The sequence below is a fragment of the Nicotiana attenuata genome, unplaced genomic scaffold, assembly GCF_001879085.1.
Source record: "Nicotiana attenuata strain UT unplaced genomic scaffold, NIATTr2, whole genome shotgun sequence".
NCBI classification, from domain to species: Eukaryota; Viridiplantae; Streptophyta; class Magnoliopsida; order Solanales; family Solanaceae; genus Nicotiana; species Nicotiana attenuata.
In genome coordinates, this window is record NW_017670438.1 from 501,469 (window position 1) to 523,784 (window position 22,316).

A 22,316-nucleotide genomic window follows, 5' to 3' on the forward strand; every position below is an offset into this window, starting at 1 on the left:
AAGTGTCCTTAACTTTTTGAACTTTAAACTTGAAGTTCAGGACCAAGTGTCCTTAACTTTTGAACTTGTAAGTCCTTAACATTAAGATGCATTTTACTTAGGTCCTGGATTTTAGTCCTAATTTTTTATGTTCTTTTTCCTTCTTTGTAGTGTGCTAATGGAAGGAGATCGTGTTTTCGAGTTTGATGTTTGGCATAATTCGAATAGCTATTGGAAAGGAGATTTACAGTATAAGGAAATAATAAAAGGTTTCTTGTCAAATAGGCAATGGAAGAAGTTGAGGGACGGTATTTTTGGAAACTTTTTCCGATTACAAAGTGTGAAGTTCTGTTTTAAACTTATTCATTGTGTGTTGCTTTTAGAAATTGTCAATAATGACCCTAATTCAATAACATTCAAGGTTTTTGACCAAGAAGTAAAGTTTACACGTGAAGCGTTTCATATAATTACTGGTTTAAAATGTTCTTCTTCAGTGGACTTCACAATTTTTCGTGAAAAAGAGAATAGGCTTTCGAAAGTCTATTTCCCTGGAAAAGATATAATTGAGTTAGGCGATTTGTTTAATTTTATTACTAGTCACCCAGACGGTACAACTGCATCATTTGTAGGTAGCGATGATGATGCGGAGAAGTTGGCAATAATTTATTTTGTTGAATCTATTTTGATGGGGAAGCGGAAGAATCGGAATGTGTCCGAGAAGCTAATGAAAATTGTAGATGATAATGAACTCTGCTCTTCTTTCAACTGGGGCTCTCTTTGTTATGAAACGTTAGTAAAATCATTGCAGAGTTGTTTGAAGCCCAATGAGAATGAGAATGAGAATGAGAATGAGAAAGACAAGGACAGTTATACTATACTTGGCTTCCCTTTCGCTTTTTGTGTTTGGATTATGGAAGTATTCCCAATTTTCCAGGAAAAACAATTTGTGAACTTCAAAGAATGTGGGTATCCTCAGATATTATGTTATTTAGATATGAAATCTCCACAATATGATTCTCTGTGTAAAAAATACTTCCATAATGAAAATGTAAGTTAATCTGATTACTAACTATTTTTTTTGTTTATGTGTTTTAGTTTTGAAAACTTACGGTTTTTTCCCTTATATAATAGGTGTATAAGTTGATCGAGGTGGTACCATTTGTTTCTATTGAAGAAGATGCGGATCCTGTTAGTGTGCATGAGCCATTGTCTCAAGATCAAAGTTCAATGCCTTCCTCCACACAATTTGATGAAGCCTTGCTTAATGAAATTGTTAAAGTAGGTTTTCTGTCTTTGAATAGCATTAGATTTTTATTTGATTATTTTTGCTTAAGAGACTTTTTTGTTTTTGTGGTTTCTGATTCGGAGATTATCGCAGAAGTTTACAAAGGAAATGCACACAGAAGTTACTAGAATAAATCAAAAAATAGCTATATCAGAAACAAAGATTCAAAATGACATCAAGGTAATATCATTTAATTCAGTGCTTGTAACTCTAAGTTAAGGACACCATGTCCTTAACTTTTGAGCTTATTAGTCTAAGTTCGGGACCAAGTGTCCTTGACTTTTGAAGTTGAAACTTGAAGTTCAGGACCAAATGTCCTTAACTTTTGAACTTGGAACTCAAAGTTAAGGACCAAGTGTCCTTAACTTTTGAACTTGGAACTCAAAGTTAAGGACCAAGTGTCCTTAACTTTTTAACTTGCAACTCAAAGTTCAGGATCAAGTGTCCTTAACTTTTGAACTTGTAACTAAAACTTCAGGACCAAGTGTCCTTAACTTTTGAACTTGGAACTCAAAGTTAAGGACCCAGTGTCCTTAACTTTTGAACTTGGAACTCAAAGTTCAGGACCAAGTGTCCTTAACTTTTGAACTTGTAACTAAAACTTCAGGACCGAGTGTCCTTAACTTTTGAACTTGCAACTCAAAGTTCAGGACCAAGTGTCCTTAACTTTTGAACTTGTAACTAAAAGTTCAGGACCAAGTGTCCTTAACTTTTGAACTTGGAACTCAAAGTTCAGGACCAAGTGTCCTTAACTTTTGAACTTGTAACTCTAAGTTAAGGACCAAGTGTCCTTAACTTTTGAACTTGCAACTCAAAGTTCAGGACCAAGTGTCCTTAACTTTTGAACTTGGAACTCAAAGTTAAGGACTGCCTGTCCTTAACTTTTTAACTTTTAACTTGAAGTTTAGGACTACCTGTCCTTAACTTTTTAACTTAAATTCTTTCACAGGATTTAAAGAAAGACCTAGGATCAAAGATTGATACTTTGTTGAAGATTCTTGTCAAACCTGATGAAAGGAACATAAAGAGAGAATCTACAGTTCCAAGTAGTAAAGATGCAGTTGATACAGAACCTACTGTTCAAATTAAAAAAGATGCAGGTGATGATCAATGTGATGATACAGATGTGCATGCAGAAGATCATTATGAAAGCGATTATAGAGATGCACATCTAGAAGATGAAACTAATATTGCCACTGAAATTGGAAAAGGTTAGATATAGATTTTGAATTTGTTGTCATTGAAATTTATATTCAATAGCGTAATATATATAAACTTTTTTGTGATTACAAATATATGTAGAATCTATTGATGGAGTGGAAGTTCAAGATATAGTAGAATGTCAATACCAGGAAAATCCAAAAGGGACAGGAGTAACAGAAACAATTTGTAGATGTGGAGTGATATATCAGGATTTAAAAAATCCATTGGGAACAAGTGTAAGTGAGATTGTATGCAAATGTGTTGAAGGAATATATGATCTCTCTACACCTCTCTCACTTAAAGAGAAATTTGGAAATCAAAATGATGCCAATCAAGGTTAGATGGAATTTTCATGATATGGTGAATGTTAGTTTTAGTAAACTATTAGTAAAGGGTATTAATTGTAAATGTTACAGAATCTTTTGAAGCTGCAAGGGAAGAAGATGGAGTGGACTATCAAGAGAGAAGTGGAGGACAATCTCAAGACTTAGAAAATACCCAAGGAACAAGCATAAGTGAGATTATTTGCAAATGTATAGAAGGAACATATGATCTCTCTACACCTCGCTCTCTTAACCACAATATTGGAAGTCAAGAAAATGCTAGTGAAGATAATGATTTAACTGGAATGATCTTGACAGTTGCAAAAGGTTAGGCGGAGTTTTTTTAAAATTTTATACATGTTTGTTTTAATCAAAGATTAGTAACAAGTACTAATTGTGTTAGCTCTTGTAAATATTTTGCAGAATCTTGTGAACTTGCAATCGAAGATCATGGAGAACAGTTGCAAGATAAAGAAAATGCACAGTTGCAATAAAGAAAATGCAACCAATATGTCAGCTTGATTGTCTGTTGAAAAAGTACAAGAAGGCAGCGTGGACAACACAGGTATTGATTGTGTCCTAAATGTTATATCGCCAGTACATTTCAAAAATTATATCCTTAGTTTTTTTCTCTTTATTTGACAATTCATTGTAGAATTGACGACTTGCAGAAAACTAATGTATATGTAGTGTTGTCTGCAGAGGAAAACAAAGATGAAGCCGTTAACCAATATACTAGGAAAAGGAAGAGAGATAGTATTGGTTTTGATGGTCCATCATTTTCTATTCTTACTCCTACTCCTCCAACTACACAAATGAGCATTGATGAGGGTTTGTCTATGGAGGTTGAAGGAAATGTTGAAGAAGAGCTTGGTCGAGGAATAAGGAATAGGAAGCTTAGTTGGCAATTGAAATCTCCTTTTGAAAAGGAAAGAAAAACAGGAACATCGATGGCGCACAATGAAAATACTCCCAAGAATACGGGCTGGATAAAATCGAAATATACTCGTAAATGTATTTTTCATTATGCCAAAGATGATGCGAACTTGTTGAAGAAATTCATTGGGTGGTTGGGCAAGGAGAAAAGGAAAGGTCGCAAAAAAGCGTAAGTCCCTAAATGTATTTCATTATTTGTTAATTGCTTAAATTCGTGTCCTGAAATTGTAATTTTAAATTCAGGACTAAGTGTATTGAGCTTGAAATTCCTAAAGTTAAGCGTCCTTAACTTTTGAGATTGCAAGTCTAAGTTCAGGACCAAATGTCCTTAACTTTTGAACTTGTAAATGTAAGTTCAGGACCAAGTGGCCTTAACTTTTGAACTTGAACTCAAAGTTAAGGACCAAGTGTCCTTAACTTTTGAACTTGTAAGTCTAAGTTCAGGACCTTTTGTCCTTAACTTTTGAACTTGGAACTCGAAGTTCAGGACCAAGTGTCCTTAACTTTTGAACTTGTAACTGTAAGTTCAGGACCAAGTGTCCTTAACTTTTGAACTTGGAACTCAAATTTCAGGACCAAGTGTCCTTAACTTTTGAACTTGTAAGTCTAAGTTCAGGACCAAGTGTCCTTAACTTTTGAACTCGGAACTCTGAGTTCAGGGACCAAGTGTCCTTAAGTTTTGAACTTGAAACTTGAAGTTCAGGACCAAGCGTCCTTAACTTTTTGAACTTGTAAGTCTAAGTTCAGGACCAAGTGTCCTTAACTTTTGAACTTGCAACTCAAAGTTCAGGACCAAGTGTCCTAAACTTTTGAACTTGTAAATCAAACTTCAGGACCAAGTGTCCTTAACTTTTGAACTTGGAACTCAAAGTTCAGGACCAAGTGTCCTTAACTTTTGAACTTGGATCTCAAAGTTAAGGACTGACTGTCCTTAACTTTTGAGCTTCTTAGCCTAAGTTCAGGACCTATTGTCCTTTACTTTTGAGCTTCTTAGCCTAAGTTCAGGACTAGATATCCTTAATTAGGAAATGAGGACTAACTTCTAACTTTGATATTTTCAAAATTTTCTGGGGAGAAACTGATATATATGCTAACAATAATGGTCTGAGAAAGAATCCATATAAATTGTACCATCAAAAAATCAGTAGCAAAATGTTCTTCCTTGAGCTTTCAGATAGTAGCTTTGTACTTGATGATAAGGTTTGATAATTCGCAAGGCATTTATTTTCTTTATTCTTAATTTATTGTTTTTTAGTTATTTATGACTGATGGATTTGTTTTATTTTTTTGGCTTTTTATAAAGCATATTGACATTGCCCTGTATTATTTGAGAAAGAAGGAATGCTACCACCCTTGCGCACATACTTTTTGATAACTATATGCTACTTCTATATAAGGATTTCAATGAAGATGCTACAGATGAGTTTTGGTGTAGTGATAAATCAATTGTTTCTGACACCATATGTGTGGGGTGACAGTCATAGATGTGGAATTGCTTGGACAGAGATGGACATTTTTTCCATGTCGGCTTCCTTCAGAAGATGATATTGTGACACATTTTCTTTTGGGGGTATTTGACTTGAATGAGAAAAATATTGATGTGTACGATTCCATATATAGTGAGCCATATGAGGCAAGAATGAATCACATTGAAATGTATTCACGCATGATCCCCTACTTGCTAAAGTTCTCACAATTTGAGAAAAATCACAAGTCTTTTGAAAATGCATTCAACAAATTTGATATTCAGTGGCAAAGATCACCACACCAAACTAGATAGTACGTGTTGTCATTTGCTATATAATTTATATGTACTTTAGATTTATTTTATTAAAGATATTGTTTAATTGACTCCATATCTTACATTTTTCTTAGGACTGATTGTGGTGCATTCCTTATCAAGTATGTGGAGTTGTTGATGATGGGAAAGGATGTGGAGAAATTCCAACCTGAAGACATAATAAACTTTAGAAAAGAACTTGCAGCAAATCTTTGGGCACATGGAGAGTGGAAAAGAAATTTTGGTTATGATACACCACCAGAAAATGTTGGCAACGACTATGATAGTGAAAATGAAACTTCCTGCCCAAAGGAGCTGTAGTTTAGTTGTAAAGAAAGTTAGTTGTAGTTGATTTTTTGTATAAAATTGCTGTAAAGAATCCAAATGAAGTTTGAAATATCTTGTAAATTGTTCACAAGGTACTTTTATTTTATTTGCATAGCATAATTTTTGGTGACAGCTATGCCAATTTACAATTTCAGAAGTAATATGAAGGCATCATGTTATTAATTTCTTTGTTTCTGTCAATTATTGATTTGTCCATTTGCAATCCCTAAATTAAGTGTATTGAGCTTGTAAGTATTAGTTAAGGACCAAGTATCCTTAACTTTTGAACTTGAAAATGGAAGTTCAGGACCAAATGTCCTTAACTTTTTAACTTGTAAGTCTAAGTTCAGGACCATCTGTCCTTAACTTTTGAACATGAAACTTGAAGTTCAGGATAAAGTGTCCTTAACTTTTGAACTTGGAACTCAAAGTTAAGTATCAAGTTTCCTTAACTTTTGAACTTGGAATTCAAAGTTAAGGACCAAGTGTCCTTAACTTTTGAACTCGGAACTCTAATTTCAGGACCAAGTGTCCTTAACTTTTAAACTTGGAACTCAAAGTTAAGGACCAAGTGTCCTTAACTTTTGAGCTTGGAACTCAAACTTCAGGACCAATTGTCCTTAACTTTTGAGCTTGGAACTCAAACTTCAGGATCAAGTGTCCTTAACTTTTGAACTTGGAAGTCAAAGTTAAGGACCAAGTGTCCTTAATTTTGAACTTGGAATTCAAAGTTAAGGACCAAGTGTCCTTAACTTTTGAACTTGGAATTCAAAGTTCAGGACCAAGTGTCCTTAACTTATGAACTTGGAACTCAAAAGAAACAAAAGGCACGTAAGCGCAAAAAAACTTTGAAAACTCAGGACATCTGCTCAAATAAAAACAATCTAAATGAATCCAATTTATACCAAAAACCTTAAAGAGTAGATAAAGATAAGTGGATATATCTACTCTGCTCTATGCTTCCTTGAAAATGGATGGACTGCCGGAGAATATATATACAAGTTATTCTATTATGACAAATTCATCTGCAATGATCACATTTGAATGTTATTTTTGATGACTCGCTAGCTGGAATATGCCTTTTCTTCTGCCTTCTACCTGGTGGCACTTTGAAATCTGGAGGTTTAATAATTTGTGACTTAACACTCTCTGGTACAACCCAAGAATCAGTATGTCCTACAGGATGTATTTGTCTTTCATATGTTTTCAGCCAAGATTCCTTTAAGTACTAGTGCGAGCAAAAGTTGGACTTCTTGATGTTTCTCTTCTCGATAGTTGCAATTGCATGTATGCATGGTAATTCGTCAAATTGAAACTGAAAACAATCAAATGTCCTTTTGTTTAAGTCCACCAAGAAAGTAATTCCTTCTTCCTCAACTCTAGAATGCCATGAATCAACAGGGAAGACCTTCAATGTTGAAAAATTATAAGTTAGTACATTATGTTAAATTATTATTAAAATAATAAGCTAAATAAAGAACATAATACTTACATTCAAAGTAAATGCTAAATCTATCTTTTTCTTCAATTCCTCTTCTACCCAACAAGAAACATCATAAAAAGTTCCTTATGCTTTATTTCTTCTTTCATAAAACCAACGTTGTAGCTTCACTTGGATGAAATCCATCATTCTTAATATAGGAAGCTCCCTTGCTTTTAAAAGCACAGAATTCATTGACTCAACTATGTTTGTTGTGAGCATGTCATATCTTCGTCGTGGACTACAAGAACGTGCCCACCTTTTCGGTGGTTCTTCCATCAAGTAGTCATAAGTCTTCTTATCTACTTTTGCTATATCTGACATGTATAGATCAAATTCTTTGCGCCTGTATACTCTTGAAGAACTTTGGAAAAGTTTTATGACCTTACTTTTCACTTTCCATTTTAGGTTCTGCTCCAAATGATAGATACAAATCCCATGGTGGCTTTCAGGATATACCTTTGCAATGCCATATGCAATAGATTGATGCCTGTCGGATGAAAAAATTAAATTCTCACGACTACCAATTGCATTGCGAAGCTCACTAAAGTACCACTCATAGGAATTGTTATTTTCAGATTCTGCAATTCCAAAGGCTAGTGGGAAAATTTGGTTATTTGCATCCTTTGAAACTGAAATCATTAAAACACTACGAAATTTTGACTTCAAAAAAGTTGCATCAACAGTAATCACTGGTCTACAATGATTCCAACCAGTTATTGATGATCCATATGCATAAAACATATAAAGAAACCTGAAAATACAGTATAACAGAAGGTTAACAGAAGTTAAGGACAGGTAGTCCTAACTTAGACTAACAAGGTCAAAAGTTAAGGACAGGTAGTCCTAAACTTCAGGTTACAAGCCCAAAAGTTAAGGACATGTAGTCCTAAACTTCAGGTTACAAGCCCAAAAGTTAAGGACATGTAGTCTTGAAGTTACACTAACAAGCTCAAAAGTTAAGGACACTTGGTCCTTAACTTAGAGTTACAAGTTAAAAAGTTAAGGACATGTAGTCCTTAGAGTTACAAGTTTAAAAGTTAAGGACATGCAGTCCTTAACTTAGAGTTACAAGCTCAAAAGTTAAGGACATGGAGTCCTGAACTTAGAGTTACAAGTTCAAAAGTTAAGGACACCCATGACCTTAATTTTTTAACTTGCAACTCTAAGTTAAGGACCAAGTGTCCTTAACTTTTTGACTGCACACATCAAAGTTAAGGACAACATGTCCTTAACGTTTTGACTGATTAAGGACGACATGTCCTAAAGTTTATAAAACAGACTAATAATCTCTTTTTTGATTATTTACCTGTTGTTGTCGTCTATCTTTATGTTAGTATATGTTCCTGGGTTTTTACTTTTCATCATATACAAGTATGAAGACAATAATTCATAATTCTCTTCAGGAGTTCCTCTTATTAAAGCTGAAGCACGTTGAATAGCACGCCACGCCTTGTGATACCCAATGTCTAGTCCATGCAATTTTTGCATTTCTACCATGACAAAAGCTAGTGTAACTTCAAACCTTGGGTCTCGAAGATTGTCAATAATGTAACCACTAATCAACTTTGAAGTTGCATGCCTTTGATCAGCTTTCATAGTGTTAACTGAGCAGTCATCATTTTTCTCAATCTTTACTATCTTGAACAGTGTTGAATCTTTAGCTCTGAAAGCATGCACACACCACCCACACCTATCATCATTGCATTTCAACGAATATCTTGTTGAGCTTGATCTAACAACCTTGAATTCAAAATGTCCTTTAATTGCTATATTCGAAAAACGGTTAATTATACTCTTCTTTTTGTCAAATATTGATCCCACTTTTATTTCATCCAACGAAGTATTTTCTCTTAATATCGTAGTTGGGGATTCTTTTTGTTTCGAATTTGAGCTTCGTCTAGTTAGTTGAGTAGAGGTTTTTTCAGCAACTTCTTCTATTACCGGTGCACTCTCTAAGACTTGAATACCCAAAGCTTGTTCGTTGTCAATATCTATAATGCTTTGTCCTTCCACTTGAATATAATCAAATATTTGAAGCACCTCTTTAGTTATTGGTTGAGCTTTAACCATATCTATTTCCATTATCTGTTGGCATTTGTTTTGATTGTCATGTTGATTTTCTCTGTTGACATGCTCAAAGGTGCTTGTAGATCCAAAAACTCTTTTCGAAACATCAACAATGAAACAACAGCCTTTGAAGAGTGAATGACTTTTTAGTAACTCTATACATGTGTGAAGATCTAAATCTTTGGGTACAAGCATTCCCTTGCTTGTTCCCAGGTTGATATCAAACCATATCATTGCTTCAAACTTGTCTCTATCCAATTCAATAACTTCAAAGACCTGTTTAATGAAATCTTCAAATCGAATTGCCTCAGGTACTAAAACAAACTTTGTTTGATGATCAAGATACTTATAGTCTGCAGTCCATCTACCATTAAAAGTAACTATAATACATATTGTTTCCATCCTGCAAGTCAAGAGAATGGGAAATTCAGGACATAGTTATAGAGCAATCCTTGTATAAATTAAGGACAGGAACTGTAAGTTCAGGACCAAATTAAGGACCAAGTGTCCTTAACTTTTGAACTTGGAATTCAAAGTTAAGGACCAAGTGTCCTTAATTTTTGAACTTGAAACTTGAAGTTCAGGACCACGAATCCTTAACTTTTGAACTTGGAACTCAAACTTCAGGACCAATTGTCCTTAACTTTTGAACTTGTAAGTCAAAGTTCAGGACCAAGTATCCTTAACTTTTGAACTTGTAAGTCTAAGTTCAGGACCATGTGTCCTTAAGTTTTGAACTTGAAACTTGAAGTTCAGGACCAATTGTCCTTAACTGTTGAACTTGTAAGTCAAAGTTCAGGACCAAGTGTCCTTTACTTTTGAACATGTAAGTCTAAGTTCAGGACCATGTGTCCTTAAGTTTTGAACTTGAAACTTGAAGTTCAGGACCAAGTGTCCTTAACTTTTGAACTTGGAACTCAAACTTCAGGACCAAGTGTCCTTAACTTCTTCAAAATAATTTGCAAAACCAGGACACTATGTCCTTAATATTCAGAACAACAGTAAAAAAGTTAAGGACATTGTGTCCTTAACTTTTTCAATACAATTTGCAAAATCAGGACACTATGTCCTTAATATTAGTAACAACAATCATGTTAAGGACACCAAATCCTTAATATTATGTCCTCAATATTTATAGAATAATCACAGGACGCAATGTCCTTAACGTTATCAATCCAGAAAAGCAAAACAAATCAAATTCCTAGTAACGAAACGAAAATCAATAGAAACACACAAAAGCATAACTTACTGTAATTTTATGTCGATTTTTGGACGAGAAGCTACTGCAATTTTGGACGAACACAGTCTCTGCTGCTGCTATAGTTTGAAATCGGAAGATAAGCTATTGCAACTTTGGACGATCACAGTCTCTGATGCTGCTTCGGAAGTTAGTTACGTGTTGCTGCTGCTGATCGTTAATAAGGAGCGTAGGTATAAGCTTATAATAGAAGGGTATTTTCGTCCAGGCAGGTAAAAGTTTATTAAAGCAGTGGCTAAAGACTAAATACATTTAAAACAATGGCTTAAAAATAAAGACATGTGCTATTAATGGCTATCTTTGCACATTGCCCGCGGATTACTGGAAATCGATGCACCTGTATATGAACTTTCAATATATTATGCTAGAATTCCAACACGCGAAAAGTTCAGATTTATCTTTACATGAAAAGTGGCTAAATATAGATTACTTTTAAAACGGTGGCTATTTTTGAGTGACCACTTGTAAATCTGACTATTTTTTAACTTCTCCCCGAATAGCTCTTTCTCTGTGCAGTGGAAGGATAACGGGCCCGTGTCTCTAGGCCCAACAAATACCAGATGGGTTGCTCCAATTAAACCATCACTTTTTGGCCCATCTACCATTAATTTTTATATACTTTTTTTCGGGTTAAAAAGCACATAAAAATTCTGCTGTAATTATAATAACTTTTCGGCTGTTATGGTATTCCCACAGTTTAATCCAGTTTAACACTCTTAAATTTCATTTGTTTGCCTCAAAATTTACTACTATATGTGTAACTTTAGAAGCTTATGACTTTAAAATTCAATTAGAAACAATAAAAATTTGTGGACGTGGCTTCTACCAAATAAGATTACTTTGTTTAAGGTGAAATATCGTGAGTGTGAAGAGCTTTGAGACAAAAAATAAAGGATATCGTTTAACTTAAAAATTAGCTTTATGTTATGAAATATTATATTTTGTAGTGGATGTCTATAACTCCTAAAGAAGTTTCTCCCATTACTCTTCTTCATTATGTAGATAACTCTCATTACTTCTCACCATTATAGTTGTAACTCCCACACCTCCATAACCTCCCCATGATCTTCCTCCATGATCTCAAATGTTTAATGTCATGTTTATGGAATTCTTTTGTATATCTCTATGTAATCCTATAAATAGAGTGTTTGGACATCACATTGGACATACTTGAATACATTGAAGGAATAAGAATCTCTCCTCTCTTTCACTATACATTCTTGTCTATTTGCTTGTATTATATTATTACTTTGAGCTACATTTCGTAACACGTTATCAGCACGAATCTCTAATTTCATTTTTCTCACCATCTTCAAGTCTATATTTGCTCCTTTAGATGTCCAAATACCATAACATTAGAAGTTGTTGCATATTTGGTACAACAACGATGTTCTATTACGTTGATGCAAATGACAGTTTTGAAGCTTGGGGTTTTGGTATGAACTCAGTATATAATTTCATCTTGAACAGAGGATGAGGTATATTGCTGCTTGTTTTACTCTAATTCGGCTGGTATATATTAATGCCATTAGAAATAGTAATACAATCCATGACACGGTTCTTTAGCCTTTATTTGCTTCTGGTTGAATTGCCATGAGTTTCTAAAGTAGTGCTACATGTTCTTTTCTAATACAAGTTAGAAGAAAGTATTGTTTAGAAAAGTAGATATGCCAGCCATTGGTTCATATGACATGCTCTTTGTACGACTAAGACTGATAAAAACTTTTCTACACAAAAGTTGAGGACTAGATAAATTTAGTTGTGTCCATACAAAGTCACAAATATTATAAATGGACTTATTTAGCACTCATATAATATATAGTCAATATAAAAAAAAATATCTAATGTCTTGGACCTTGTTTTTTTTAATTTCGCTGGTTGTGTCAAAACTTAATTTTTGTACAGTAAGAGGTTATTACTATGAGGCCACTGTTTTCTAATAAGTCTTGCAGGTAGACTTCCACGAAAATGGTTAATTAGTGAAGTATATAATCTCATTACATCTCACATTTGAGGCAACAAGGTCTATGCTCTTTTGTCTATGTTATTTACCATTTTATATTATCATGTCACCCGGTATTATAAAACAGAATTTCAGGTGTTATTTGCATGATTTATAATTCTAAATTTACTTGCACTAATTACTTTGTTGAGGTGATGAAGAAAATCATGAAATCAGATCGAATGAGCACTATTAAGACTATGCCCGAGAGGCTCGAGGATGGGTCAGTGCAGTATGGCCTATTATATATGACATTGGTTGAGGTAAGATGGTGGGTTCTAGTCTCATCGCACCATAATAATAAAATGTTGGGTTCAAGTTCCAACATATTAAGGCCTAACATGCTATTATGAGAATAAGACATCAGATATAAGTTCTGGTGCACATGATGATATAAGACGTTGGGTTTGAGTGTATTATGGTCTAATACATATGTAAGGCATTGAGTTCAAGTCTCAATGCACCATATTGATGATATAATGATGACTAAAGAAAAATAACATATTTTTCATGAAAAAAGCATGAAGCTTGTTCCACTTGATTTGCACCATTCTTGATGTGAATGTGATAGCGGTGCATAATAAATCTGAATGAAGACAAGTGGTTGACTAATAAACGTGTGCATGCCAAAGACCAAAATAATAATAGTCATCGGTATGGTAATTATAAAAAGGAGAACAATAAGGGTTCTCAAAATAGTCCTTCAAAGGTGAAGGAATTGTGTATCAATATGGTCTGTAAATATGAGGCACGCTCAGACGATTATAGTCCATTTTTTTTGAAAGAATGTGACTTGTGATAAGCATTGTAAATGCAGACTCATTCCTGAAGTGAGTGTAAAAATATATATGTGATACAAGAATGTATTTATGCATGGTTGAATAAATACTACAACTCACCTCTACGGGAGGTTTGAGAGAAAGAAAGATCATGAACATTACTATGTGGTTACACAAATATGTCATTGGTCGTGTACATGTGGTACACCGAAAATATTTTTGCCATGCCTTATAAAAAGTTATTAAAGGCAAAATTAAAGCAAGAAAAGATTTTGCTTATGATGATTTTGACCATGACAATTATTATGATAAGATAATTTTCTCTGTGGAGGAAAAATTCACCACTTGAACGGTGTTATAAAAGATCTTGTAGTGCAAAATTATTGAGAGCTCCAGAAGAGCGAATTTGTTACTACCGAATAAATAAAATTATTCATGGCATTGGTGGTAGTAAGTCTCAAAAGATACTTTTTGAGTTTCAAATGTATTAGCCAAAGTGGTTGGCATATTGAGACTATAAATGAAAGGAAGATCGATTATCTTCATATTACTATAACATACCGGGTAAATATGAAGGTTACCCGATTTTTCTTCTATTTGTACTACAGATGTATAAGCATGATATAAAATCACATGCCATAGTAAATTAAATGTTTACTGAAGTAAATATCAGTTGGCATGACCGGTTGGCCATCCCGGTTTATTGATGCGAAAATTAATTGAGAATTCGCATTGGCATATATTGAAGAAATAGAAGATTCTTCAAGAATTCTCTTGTGCTGCTTATTCTCATGATATACCAGTTAAGGTTGGGACTGAATCCCTTGATTTCCAGAACGAATAGAAGGTGATATATATATGGGCCCAGTCACCTGCCATGTGGACCGTTTACTATTATTTGATTTTAATAGATGCATCTATTGTATGGTCACATGTGCGTTTGTTATCAACTTGCAGTTTGGATTTTGCAAGGTTGATTGCTCAAACTGTTAGAGCACAGTTCCAGAATATATATTATGATAATTTATCTTGATAATGCTGGTTTAAATCCAAGTTGGTTTAGCAGAAATTGTATGCCTCCAATTAAGCTAAACCATTGGTTATGAGAACAAAACTCTCAAATAGAAATTTGGTATGAGGTGTATTATTTAAGATACAGCAGCACTTGTACGCATCTTGCCAACAAGCTATGATAAATCCTCCCTATCACAATTGGTTCAGGGTCAGGAACCAAATAATTTCCATCTAGAGATATGGATGTGCTATACGATTTAATTTTTCCATCACAATGCACAAAGATGGGTCCCCAAAGAAAGTTGGGGATACGTGTTGGTGATCCCAACATTAGGGGGAGAAAATGGACAGCTAAAAAAGTAATACATGGAATGAATTATTATGATTACACCTAGATCCTCGTACAAGAAAATGTGAACTTGAAGTTCAAGTGATAATTCATTTGCAAAATATTGCTAGGGGCATCTGCTGACCCAAAGCTAAATATCATATTTCAGCTGCTAATGCTCCAACTAAATAAAGTCTATGATGGACAAAGTCTATGATGCGTTGGTTCCAAAGATAAAACTCCTTGAAGAAGGAGTGGAGCAAATAATCAAGATGGTCATTATAAAGAGGCAAGTGCTCTAGAAGAGCACCATGACATAACACTCTATAAGACCTCATGGAAGAGGCTCAGGTACCTGAAAATAATGAGATCTCGATAAGTTATGTCTTTATTGACTGATGATGGAACCAACGTTAAATGATCGTCGACAATGTTGTTGATATAATGTGGCGCTCAATACAATTAATGTTGACGAGGATCTTGAGCTCAAATCTGTCATGAAATTTGGACAGATAATTGATTGGCCAAATGAAAAATATGCAATGAAAATTGACTTCATCTGAAAAATATGAAGTTGGACGAATAGTCCCAACAGCTGAAAGTATAAAGGCTATATGGAGATATTGAAATATGATTAGTATTATATTGCAAAAGGAATCCTTGATATAGATTTGTTTATTCTAACAAATATTGTCAAGGTTTTGTTGGTTATGCAAATGCAGGCATTTTCCTGAAGTTCGTTCTTCAAACATTCTATTTGCATGTGAGAGTACTGCCATATTATCATTTTACAAGGCAGTTAATTGTTGATACTTATTCAAGTCATGCCAAGATAAGCAACTGATAAATCAAGGGGCTCAACACACAACAGACGTGTGACTTGACTTTGAAAAGAAGATTCCAATAATACTGAAGATAATGTTGTTTGCTTATATCAATTGAAAAAAGGACTATCGAAGGAGACAAAATAAAGCACATTCACCAAAGTTCTTCAACAAATTTGTTCAAGTGATAATTTTACAAACTTCTTCACAAGACATTGCGGATCTCAATATTAGAGAAGTTGTTATACAAGCTTGGAATTCGTCGTCTCCGAAGAATAAAGTGATGTTTTCATCAGGGGGAGGCAAATACGCGCTGTACTCTTTTTCCCTTAGCTAAGATTTTATCCCACTGGGTTTTTTCTGGCAAGGTTTTTATTGAGGCAGCAAATAATACGTATTACAAGATATGTGTACTCTTTTTCCTTCACTAAGATTTTTTTCCCACAGGATTTTTTCTTAGTAAGGTTTTAACGAGGCACATTATCTATAGACATCCAAGGGGGAGTGTTATGAAATATTATATTTTGTAGTGGATGTCTATAACTCCTAAAGAAGTTAATCCCACTACTCTTCTCCATTATGTAGATAACTCCCACTACTTCTCACCATTAAACTACAGCCACAACTCCATAACCTCCCCATGATCTCAAATGTTTAATGTCATGTTTATGGCATTCTTTTGTGTGTCTCTATGTAATCCTATAAATAAAGGGTTTGGACATCACATTGGACATACTTGAATACATTGAAGGAATAAGAATCTCTCCTCTTTTTCACTCTACATTCTTGTCTATTTGCTTGTATTATATTATTACTTTGAGATACATTTCGTAACACTTTAGAATAAATAACTAAATTTATATTTTAAGGCCACTTACAAATAGATTTATTTTAAAGTGCGTTTTATGAAATAAATAGCAACAATAATAAGAAGAATGAAATTAAAATTAGTTTTTGGGTTAAACAGAGTATAAAGATCAAATATAAGACATTTTCCGATCCTTTACACTCTGTTTGGATCACTGTTCCCCATCGTTTTATAATGTATCGTATTGTATTGTATCGTATCGTTTTATGAATACAATGTTTGGATAGATTGTATTGTTCGTTGTTGTTAAATAACATTTTGCTATTTGGTTTGACTGTATCGTACTGTACTTTAACTGATAAGTTTACTAAAATACCCTCAATTGTTTTAAATATTTAATTTATCAAAAATTACACATAAAAATTATTTAAGAAAACCACTTTCTACTAACTAATCACTAATTATGTCTTATATATAAATTAAGCAATTAAATTCATGCAAATTCTATCGAAATTAGTTGAACAAGTTAATAATATTTAAAATAATAATAAGTACACTATATTTATAATTAGATCATAATAATAAAAGTTTTAAAAAAAATATTAAGTAGACTCCATTCAGACAAAAGTAAAACAAAATATTTACCTGAAGAGTACGGAGAAGCGGCAGAAGAACAAAATGAGTTTTTCACGTATGTAGGTTATTATATACTAGGTTATATTTGGGATGCCGTCTAGAGAATTTATATCGGCTATTAGACTTCATGTAGAATTCTATTACAGAATTATGTGAGAAAGAGACTTTGCTATTATTTAAAATAAAAAAGGTAAAGGATAAAATAGAATTATAAAGTAATAAGTTAGTGCATAATTAGAAAGAAAAATAGGAAACGATCCTACCACATCAAATCGGTTGTTTCAAGAAATGAGACTTTTAACAATGAATTTAACAATACAATACAACCAAATTTAAATAACAATCAAAACAAACATTGATTGGTGAAAACAATACAATATGATACAATAGCTAACAACCATCCAAACAAGCTGTTAATTATGCAAAAAAAGAGTACAAAAACCATAAACTTTCACTCCTAAAACCCAAAAACCATAAATCTCCTCCGTTGAACGTGCAAATTTTCCGGTGATAAAAAGGACAATGGCGGCTGCGGCGAGGACAGTGGGATCAGGGGTGGTGTTGCCGCGGCCGGTGACATTTGTTACCGGAAACGCTAAGAAGTTGGAGGAAGTTAGGGCAATTCTTGGCCAGTCCATTCCCTTTCAGTCCCTTAAGCTTGACTGTAAGTCCACAATATTTTTATTTTTTAAAAGTATTTAACTTGTGTTTAATTTCAATCTTTTTGTTAACAAAATGAACCCCTTTATGTCAAAATTTTATCTTTAGTGCCAGAACTTCAAGGTGAGCCTGAAGATATCTCCAAAGAAAAAGCAAGAATTGCTGCCAAAGAGGTAATAAACCCTGCCTTTACTGCACACATATATATAACTGTCATTTTGTTAGTTTTCTTTGTCCATTTATGGGATAAAGTTTTAAATTTAATGTTTATGTACTTTTACATTATGATTTTAGCTGAGTTAGAAAAATTGCTTAGGTGAATGGACCAGTGTTAGTTGAGGATACTTGTCTATGTTTCAACGCGCTTAAGGGTCTCCCAGGTACTCAGCATTTGCGCGCCTCAATATTTGTATATGTGCTTTTTAGAGTTGATAAAAAAATCATAATGAACTAAGGTGCTGAAATTGTTTTTGCAGGACCTTACATGTAAGTTCATCTCCTCTTTTATCATTCTGCTCGAGTTAAGTGTGTTCTTCTTTATATGCTTCCTATATTATTTGTGTGTGATTTTTGGTGATGCTTTCTGGGTAATATCGTATTAAGCAATTCTGCTAATTGCAATTTAGAACAATGAGGAGGTGTGAGAGGCTGGTCTTGGAGGGCCCAAGGAGAGGTAGAGGTAGGCTGAAAAAGTATTGGAAGAGGTGATTAGGCATGACATGGCGATGCTCCAGCTTATTGAGGACATGACCTTAGATAGGAAGGTGTGGAGGTCGAGAATTAAGGTAGAGGGTTAGGTAGCCGAGCGTTGTCCTTGTGTGTTCCTGTAGCTTTAGTGCATCACTCGGTGTTAGTCTTGCGTTTTCTTATTCTTTAGATTTCTGTTATTACTTGTTGTTTTTTTCACTTCGCTTTCTGATTGCACCACTTAGGGTTAGTCTTGTATTATCACTTCGGTTTTCTGATTAGTTGCTTGTTGTTGCTTCTTCGTTTTATCTTTCTTGAGCCGAGGGTCTATCGGAAACATCTCTCTGCCTTCCTATAGGTAGGGATAAGGTCTGCGTACACAGTACCTTCCCCAGAACCCACTTGTGGGGTTACACTGAGTTTTTTGTTGTTGTTGTTGTTGTTGTTGTTGCAATTTAGAACAATGTTATAAACTATTGTGGCATTTCCCTAAGATGAAGTCTATAGTTCTCGATTTGTTTCTGAAATATAGGTGAATTAAACTAATAAATTTTACTGAGTGTGAAATATTGGGTTTATTTAAGGTGATAACTTTTTTAGCTCAAAATGCATACTTTCTTGAGGCATGTGGTTTTTGAAATTTAATGTTATCAGCATTAGGAGTTGTGTTTGGCATGGTTTAAAGTATATTACAGAAAATGTTTTCCTTGGTAAAAGCATTTTCTACTGTTTGGATGTTGTTAAGATGTGGATAATGTTTTTGCGAAGGAAAACATGTTTTCACCAAATGGGGGAAATTGACTTACATTGATGCACGTGAATCATTTTTCTTTACAATTGTTAACTCGTCCACTTTCTTGCTTCAACCAATGTATAACTGTTTCCATCTTTGTACTCAATATTATCACAAAGCACCTCCCGGATGTCCCAATCCCACATTATACTATTGTGATGTGTTGTAAATTGTTTTCTGAAACAATATTTCCATGTTCACTCAGAAAACTATTTTCTAGATCATGTTAGAGTATTGGGTGATAAGATAGGTAACTTATATCAGTAGTAAAATTTAGGGGATGCGGCACAAGGTTTCAACTTGTCAGAACGAAAACTTTGCATGAATAGGCAACATTCAATTAAGTTTTCATGTCAAAAAAGAGCATAACGATGTGCTGATGAACCACATTTTGGGAACTTATGCATTCCCTTTGAATGAATTTCTGCTCCTATAGGGAAGTTCTGTTTTTTCAAGTTTGGCGCTATTTAATTATTTTTGTACTAATTGATCAACTAGCTGTATCTGCAACTTTCTCTATTTCTTTTCCTTTCTTGTGGGGTGAGCTTTTGGGGTGGTGTGGGGAAGTGGAACTAATGTTGATGGAGGAAGTGTATTAAGAACTTTCAGTTGCTGGGAATCTCTCGGCTTATTCTTTCTCATTGGAGTCTTTTGCAAGTTGGAAGCTCACCCTAGATCAGGGAGTAAAGACAGAACATCTAATTTCCTTTCTAGAACCTCTTGAAAAGTTGAACATGCAGCTTAAGCTAGAATTTCTTTTCTTTTTTTTCTTTCTTTTTTTGATGAAGGCAGCCTAAGCTAGAAAAATTGTATCCATTTTTATGAAGTAGGTTCTTAGAGATATTCTTGGACGACGGTGTTGTTGGGACAACTTGTGCGCACCTTGAATATTCCACCATATACCAGCTACCTGATAGGTTCCTACATATTATTGCTCCAATGTAAAAATGTAAAAGATTTTCTTTCCGTAAGACAATCTTCTTGCTTGATACAAGAATCTTATTCAGCATGCTTCATGTTACCGGTGATTGGTCCATGAAGCTAGAGAGGACATGACATTTTCATATTAGATGACCATAGAAGCACGCATCTGCTTCAATAATCCCTTAACAAAGTGAAAGGGGAAATATTGTAAACTAAAGTTACCAAATAGTCATGTGTCTTGTTCTCACCTTTGAAAAGAGTGCTTGTTGGGTGAACTTAAACTGCACACTTGCGAAGAGGAAAATATAGTTGTTACAGTTGCTAGTCAGTGGACTTTGCAGGATCTTTTATTAACACACAAAAGAAGTTCCAACCTTACATTAATACCTTTGACCAGTCAAAATATGACTGCTAAAATGGATAGAATATTGGAAATTAACCGAGTGAGCTTGTTAGATATTTGGAATTATGTCCAAAGATTCGGTTTACCTTCTTGAATCATACGCAATCTTTAATTTTAATAGAATGTTCTGTAATTCACTTGTCGTGGACATGCCAAATAGTTTTTTTGTAATTCTTGTATATGCTGTTATTTGCCAATGTTGCTAACTATTATCTTTTGCCTTTGACATAATATACTTTGTAATTCTTGCTTTATGCTGGGGATTGCGTGCCAATTTACGTTTTGCAGCAAGTGGTTTCTGCAAAAGATTGGTCACGAAGGTAATCGCTTAGCTTGCTTGTTCTCATGTATCATTGCCTTGAAATTTATGTCCTCCATTTCTGTGAAATCACTCTGTTTGGTTTAATTTTTCTTTTTTAATTTTCTGACATCTTATAGGCCTCAACAACTTACTCTTGGCTTATGAGGATAAAACAGCATATGCCATGTGTGTCTTTTCTCTCGCTATTGGGCCAAATTCAGAGCCGTTGACTTTTGTTGGAAAAACACTGGTAAGCGTTTGCTTCTGTAGTCCATGAATACTTCCTTTAGACTTCGTATTTCCATTATTTCCATTTATTTTTCTGCTGATGAGTCTTATGTTTCAAACTAGAATGATCCTCGGTGGGTATGCGTGAATATTTTGCTAAAGTAATATCAAGACTGCTGGTTAATATTTTTTTTCAAAATTAAGTACCAGAATGCTGGTTATTTGTGTACTTATATGAAAACAAAATGGAAAAGTAGTTCCTATTTGGCTTCTTACGATGGTACTTCTTATTTATTACCTGTGTCTACTATTTAGGCAGAATACCCTCGCCCATTCTTACTAAGAACTGAAAGAAGACTCAGAAACAGAAGAAAGGGTGGAAAGTTCGTTTAACATACTTGTAAAGATAATCAGTGCGGATACTATCCTAAAATGAAGAACTTGCGAAACTTGATAGATTTTCTTTTAATATTTCTTTATTGAACTATGCAAACAATAGCACTAACATTGCGAACATGGCTCTTCAGGGCAGGATAGTTCCAGCGAGGGGACCCAATGATTTCGGATGGGATCCAATATTTCAACCTCATGGCTATGACCAGACGTAAATCTCCTGTCCTCTTAATATTTGCCTATCGAACCTCTTGACATGAAGAGTACTAACTGATAGAACTGTTCTTGCAGTTATGCTGAGATGCCCAAGGAAGAAAAGAACAAGATTTCTCACCGGGGTAAGGCTCTTGAACTAGTGAAGTCACATTTCGCTGAGGCTCGATACACTTTCCAGACTGAAACAACTGCCTAAGACTAAGGTGTATGCTCTGTAGTGACATAATTTTCATGTTTTTGCTCAAGAACTACAATTGATGACAGTGTAAGCTTCTTTTATTCCCCCAGATAAAATAGGGTGGAGGATGAGATATATGAAATATGAGGACTTGCTTTGTTGTTATAGAGTTTATGATCTATTTTAGAATGTTAGATCATAGATGAGACAGAAAATATTCTATTGTGAATGTACTTGATATATTTTCAGATTAGGAGCTTATTCTCCTAAAGATTCCAATGTCACTTATCTTATGATTATAGCATACCATAACCTGATAAGTTGAAGTTCCACCAACAGCACTGATTGTTTGCTTATTGCATATTCTTAGCTGCAACAAAATAAAATAAAAAAAGCAGCCTGGTGCGCAAAGTATCCAGTGTTCATGCAGGATTCGGTGAAGGACTGTATCTATGGTTAATTTCACGGCTTGAACTCATGACCTATAGGTTACACAGAGAC

General features: G+C 34.2%; 1 protein-coding gene across 1 annotated transcript; it reads left to right on the forward strand.

Moving 5' to 3' along the window:
- Positions 1-17,450: 17,450 nt before the first annotated feature.
- On the forward strand, positions 17,451-22,116 carry LOC109239419 (inosine triphosphate pyrophosphatase). Its single transcript, XM_019405985.1, has 8 exons — positions 17,451-17,696; positions 17,801-17,865; positions 18,009-18,072; positions 18,169-18,178; positions 20,788-20,819; positions 20,938-21,050; positions 21,556-21,632; positions 21,713-22,116. Exons 1-8 carry the CDS (start codon positions 17,555-17,557, stop codon positions 21,831-21,833), a joined length of 624 nt encoding a protein of 207 aa, XP_019261530.1. The 5' UTR covers positions 17,451-17,554; the 3' UTR covers positions 21,834-22,116.
- Positions 22,117-22,316: the final 200 nt, after the last annotated feature.